The 5,819-nt window shown below is 56.9% G+C and overlaps 2 protein-coding genes across 2 annotated transcripts; both read right to left on the reverse strand.

Annotated features, from left to right (window-relative positions):
* Positions 1-3,158: 3,158 nt before the first annotated feature.
* On the reverse strand, positions 3,159-3,833 carry GGTG_10492 (hypothetical protein; the record flags this gene model as incomplete). Its single annotated transcript, XM_009228365.1, has 3 exons — positions 3,605-3,833; positions 3,393-3,516; positions 3,159-3,290 (listed from the first exon to the last, which is right to left on the reverse strand). The coding sequence occupies exons 1-3, from the start codon at positions 3,760-3,762 to the stop codon at positions 3,159-3,161; spliced, it is 414 nt and encodes a 137-aa protein (XP_009226629.1). The 5' UTR covers positions 3,763-3,833.
* A 1,022-nt stretch (positions 3,834-4,855) lies between these two features.
* Positions 4,856-5,625, reverse strand: GGTG_10493 (hypothetical protein; the record flags this gene model as incomplete). The annotated part of the gene is made up of 2 exons (XM_009228366.1): positions 4,856-5,121; positions 5,397-5,625. The coding sequence occupies 2 exons, from the start codon at positions 5,623-5,625 to the stop codon at positions 4,856-4,858; spliced, it is 495 nt and encodes a 164-aa protein (XP_009226630.1).
* Positions 5,626-5,819: the final 194 nt, after the last annotated feature.

Here is a 5,819-nt window from a genome sequence, read left to right on the forward strand (position 1 = left end):
GGGGGTTCGGTCGAGCCGCATAGAATTCATGCTGGACCGCGCCTTTACACATTTCACCGAGCCTGTTCCCCTGTCCTTGCAGCGACATCCACAGTCAAATATTCGAGAGGGCATATCTAACATCTCGCAAAAAAAGACGTCACCGAGATCAGATTCCCTAACGCCTCCTCTCTGCTCCTCCTCCCCCACCGGGAATGTCTCACTCCCATTTTTCCGTGGGGGAAGGCCAAGCACTCGAGGTGGGTGGATGCTCTCCCGGTCGATCTCCCCACAGTGTGCGCCAGGCCTCGTTCCATCGGAAGTGGGCGCCTGGGTGTGAGGGAGAAAAAAAAAAAACAGAACAGTCTGGTGGGCGGTGGTTGACAAGCAAGACGGCAGAGTTCTTACCGAGGCACTTGTCTAAACATCAAGCCTCGCCTAAAACAACAGACTCTTTGATCTTGTGGCTGGCGGCATGCGTTTTGTTCTTGGCCCATCACTACTGCCCACCGGCTTGTACATCCGCTTCCACTAGCCCTAGGGCTGGCAGTATATTTTGGGGGGCTTGGGGTAGGTAACGCTAGGTACTGTGAAAAATAAATAAAATAATATATAAAAAGCACGCAATCGTTGGAGGCACGAGAGACGAACAGGAAACGGTCAGGGTCACATGAGGCCATGAGGCGTCGTCCGTCGGAGGGTGAGAGATATCAGTGTGAGAATATCAGTGTGAGAGGGATGCGCCGATGCCGGCCGGCATGTCACGTTCTTTGCTAGGCACCCTGTTTGACCACGGCGACTGACTGGATGCAAGGGGAGGGGTCACCTGGCCGGAGTCCCGGGGTGACGAATATGTCCGGACTGGGCTGGGCTGGGGGATGGTAATCGGTTTTTTTTTTCCAGATGCTGTGCGACCAAATATTCCGCCCGCGGCAGATGCGTTCCCGCCGCCTCTTGGGAGGATGTGATGGGGATTAGATCTGCCGCCTCTCCCATCCAATATTCGGCGGCGCACAGATGGAGGATCCTCCAGGAGCACGCAGACTTTTCGCCGGCAAATGCGCTGCACGGCGGAGCTGTCGGGCTTTGGGGTGGCGCTTTTTTTTTTTTTTGATTCGTTTGTTTATTAGATTTTTTTCGTTGCTTTTTTTCGCCCAAATATAAATATGTTGTTCGGCCGACACATCATGGCCACCCCCGGGCGCCACATGGCACGCCAGCGATGACTAGCCGCTCTCGAAGTGACTGACTGACTGACGGGCCGATAAAGTGACGGGGCTCGATGTCATTCTGTAACCCAATGGGATGGACATCACGAGAGAACAAACCAAAAAAAAAAAAAAAAAAAAAAGAATACTAAACAGCCACTCGGCCAAGGGGCAAGCCAATACATACGGTAAAGTAGGATATTAAACATTACGACCCGCAGATCCTTCCCAATTAGGCCTCGTCCCAACTACATTTTTTCCTACAGAAAAACCCGCCAAATCGATGTATCACTACCCGCACTTCCCTTGCTCGTACCCCTACTAACCAAACCCACAGCGGTAACATTTAATATCCTACTTTCCTGTAAAAGTCGAGCAGCCCCGCATGGCGGCCAAATAGAAACATGCACTTTGACAAACGCTTTGGAAAACCCTTTTACCTGGCCCGTAGATCTCTTCTCCTTCTCCCTCACTTCTCCTGTTACGTTTCCTCCTCTGTTGGCCGTCAATCCCCGACCCAAGCGCATGTCAAAGCTACCCAAAGCTACCCCTAGGCAGTTTAGATCTTGTTTCTAGCCTCCCTCCCGGGCCCCTCCTTGCCAGCCACGGCCGTCGTTTATTGTTGCCTCACCTCTAAACCTCCGGCGGGCCTTTTTTTTTTTCTCCCATTCTTCCGTCAACGTCTTGGCATTGCGTAATACAAGTGGTCTTTTTTTGGTCCGCTCTACCACTTGAGCATAGTTCAATAAGAAATGCCCGCCAAGTCAATTCGGCGATGACGTTCTCGAGAGACCCATCCGTGCACGCCCTTTTTTTTTTTCTTCTTCTTCTTTCTTGGGGCGTGTGTTCTGTGTAATCGCTTACATGGTGGCGAGCGGCGGGATAGGACATGCATGCACTGTGAAGCGGCTGGGGTTTAGACGGGAGGTCCCAGCTTTGCATTTTGCTAAAGGCTGGAAAGGCGCAGCATTGCAATTATGAGATGTGTCCAAGGGCCAGCGTCTCGCGGGCCCTTTCCTACTTCCCCGCCCATGCCAACCCGGCTGGCTTTGGGTCGAATCACATGTCACCAGGTTCCTGTTTTTGACCCTTGTGGGAAATGTTTTTTCCTGCGCGGAAAAGGCCGTGGATGGTTCTGCTGGACCGGGAGTTTAAGTTGAGCAATGCATTACTACAACGGTAACCAGGCATTTCCGCATTCGTCCTATCCCCCGAGCCCTGGTCCCTCAGGGACCGTGCACAGTAAGGCCACCAGCAAACGATAGGTGACATCAATCGGAGCACCGTTGCGCTGCGAATCTCGTGGCTGTAATGGAGAGCGAGCTATACCGGCGGGCAGATATTGGTCAAGCAAGGGACTCGGTCCTGTCCTCGACGGATGGAGTCAGCACCAGCACTAGGTGCGGTCGAGGTTGGTTGGCTAGCTGCCATGCTGCATCTAATCGTTGGATTTTGCACCGCCTCTCTCGGTCGTACTTTTTGTGCTCGGCCTCTTTATGCATCCCCCGTCAGCAAGCCTCCTCGTCTAGTCCCGAAGCTGGAAAGGCCAGCCCTGCCGGCGACTTCCCTCCCACCTTCCACAGCAGAGCCCCGGCGGGCCCTTATTTTCCTCGTCCTTATTTTTCGGTGCCAAGGCGGCGGCGTCATTGGGTCCCCCGATGATCTGAAGAAGGCGGCTCGCTACGGTTCGCTGCAGGTGGTCGGTCGAGGGGGTGTCTTCCAACATGGGCCCCTCCCCCCCTCGGGTCCCACCTCTCCCATGGTTACATGACTTTTTAGCTACGTGTACCTGATCTGCAGCCGGGCTTTCCAGGAACCGACTGGCTGGCTGGTCGATAACCGGGTTGTCAAAAGGTAGGTGGCCGAGTTGCTATTCCTAGAACACGAACATCATTCGTCTGCTGCCGACGGGGTATAAACAAGTGGACCGGCTGATCGGTAGCCGAGAAAGGGCTGGGTTGGGTGAAGGGACTACGGAGCCTTGGGCGAAGCCAGCTCACCACTGTAGCTGAGCCCGACGGTGATGATGGCGATGGTGCCTATGGCGATGGTGCCTTGGCGCCTTGAAGGTCCAAACCTCGCAACTGGACGTGCGGGCGGGGACTGTGAATGGTTGGCAATGCAGGCGGGCGCATCTTATAGCCCTGATCCATGCTGCCAAGTTGTGAATCCCTCGGCTACTCGATTTGGACACGCCATGCGGACGCTTGCAGCCGGGCTAGGGGTGAAGTGGCATCGCGACGACCCTCTCTGGCGGTGGTCTCTGGCGGTGGTCTCTGGCGGTGGTGGCACGGCCCAGCTCTCAGAGTCGACGCTTGCTCGGCGGTGGCTGAGGGTTGGCGATGTCGCCGCAAGCTTTGCACGAGGGCCATGTGGGGAGGGGGAGTCGGCTGCTCGAGTGCTAGTCCTGTACCTACCAGACGAAAGCCTCCCGTGCGGAGGACATGGCGGGACGCATGCATCGCAAGTGGCGCCCGGTTTGCTGGGCAAATATCAGTTGAGAGGAAAGGTACGGGCAAATATCGGTTGAGATATCCGGGCAAAACAAAACCACAAAACCCTCGTTCCATGACATGGAGGGGATCTACAAAGCATCTCGGCATCATCTGACCCCTGCCAAATGCAAACTGGTGCATCATGTCGAAAATGCCCGTCTTTCCATTCTCCCCCCTGCGCTGGGCTGCGGCTTGGGACTGCTGGGGCTTGGGACTACCACTGGGGACTACCACTGGGGACTACCACGTAGCACCCGCCCAAAGTAGTGAAAGCGGGCTGGGCAGGGACAGTGGCTAGTCGCACTGTGGTGGGAAAGTGTGGGAATGTGGGGATGTGGAAAGGTCCTTTTGGAGGGAGACTTTTTCGAGGCAGAGAGCGGTGACGTTGGCGTGTTGCAGGTGAGGGTTGTGAGGGTGACCCAGGAAACCGGCACCTGTTGCAACAAATCCAGCGCCCCATTGTGCGCGCGTGCCCTTGCCCTCGCCCTTGCCCTCAACCTCTCGACCTCTGATGTGCTTCTTATTTTTATCCCAAGGGCACTCCACCTTTCCCAATTAGGCCTAGACGCCAGTCCCGCTGGGCATGCCAGCGCGCTAGCCGAATCAGGTACCACGTATCCTGTCCGGCCCGTGCGGGGAGGGGCCCTGTCACTGTGCTGGTTACGTGGTGGTAGCTGGTGGTGGTATCGACTATCCATGTACATGAGGTGTACCATCAATGGACTGGCTGCTGCCGGCGCCCGCAACCCATCGCATGTGAGGGATGCAGAGCTCTTGTTTTTTGCAGCACGGCTTTGTGCGTTGGGGACGCATCACCCCGACAATCCCAGGCACTGTCGTCGCCGCCCCCAGCAGCCAGCAGCCAGGAGAGACAGGCTCCCTGGGCTCAAGGTTTCGCATCAACAAGCAAGCTTCAGGGGGGCTCATTTGCATCTTCGAGGCATGTCTCCGAGGCATGTTGCTTGGGTTTGAATCCAGGACGGACGGATGGAGAGCCCCGGCAGATGCTCAACGCTCGCGGCTGCCCGCGATTCCCCTGCCAGCCACGGACAAGACACTCTGACCCGCCTGCCGCTTGTGCCTGGGCCCACTTGTTGTCCCATCCATGTCCATCCATGTCCATCATCAATTGAAGGTCGCAGGGGGGCGTGCAGGACGCACGGATGCTCGGCCTCACCCCTGCTTGGCCGGTGCCAGTGGGGAATGGGGAGGGGGTTTTGGCCGACCCTTCCTGTTTGGGCGGTCCTGCGCGCAACGTCTTGTGGCCGTGTTTTCAGGAGGTCGCTGGTGGTGCGTCCCACCCCACCCTCCGTCCATTGACTGATCCCAGCCCGCGACCGTGCCTCGCCAGCCCTCTGGCCACTGTACGCCACCTGGGGCAGCCCAGCCCGCCCGCACCGTGGCCCAGCTCCAGTCGCTACTCGCTGTGGCCTGGTTGACTGTGGCCCAGTATTTAACTCTTGAGCGTCCCGCCCTCAACCTGCTGGCGCCCTTCCCCCTCCCTCGATCAGTCCAGTATACCATCGCAAGCCAAAAACAGCGCCGCCGCTGCAACACTCAACCTCCCACGTTCGCTATCAGAACCCCCTAGGAAGTCCTCGTCGACTCCTGTCATTCGCTTATTTCCTTTATTGTTTCCTGTGTCTCTGTCGTCTGGGTGATTTGTGACAAGTTTGGAAGATCCGAAAGATCAAGAAAAAAAAAAGAGAGGAACCGGAAGGAACCAGAACGCCAAGACGCCCACAAATTTCGAGCTCCGCCCCGCCTCGAGCTGCTCTCTCCGCGGCGTAGTCATCAAAGCCTCCGCCCTTAGCAATCGCCTCTGGCCGCCACTGCTCGGCGTCGAAGCCGCCATCTTTGTCTGATCGCCCGTCTCTCGCTCGACAAGACTTGGCCGTCGTCACCCGCCCCTCGCTCTCCGGTGAATCGGGAGAGGATTGCATCGCCAGCCGCCGTCGCCACGCTCGCCTGTTAGATGCATTTCACCCCCGAATTATAGCCGACTTTCGACTTTTCCTGCCAGTGCAGCACAGAGCTCCCTCCTCTGCCTGTCTGGCTCTTTTTGTGTCGTTGCTGGATGATAGAGTCTCCGGACCCGTCTTCCACACGCATCACCCCCACGATCGCTACCCCCCCC

The sequence above is a fragment of the Gaeumannomyces tritici genome (assembly GCF_000145635.1).
Source record: "Gaeumannomyces tritici R3-111a-1 unplaced genomic scaffold supercont2.6, whole genome shotgun sequence".
Taxonomy (NCBI): Eukaryota; Fungi; Ascomycota; class Sordariomycetes; order Magnaporthales; family Magnaporthaceae; genus Gaeumannomyces; species Gaeumannomyces tritici.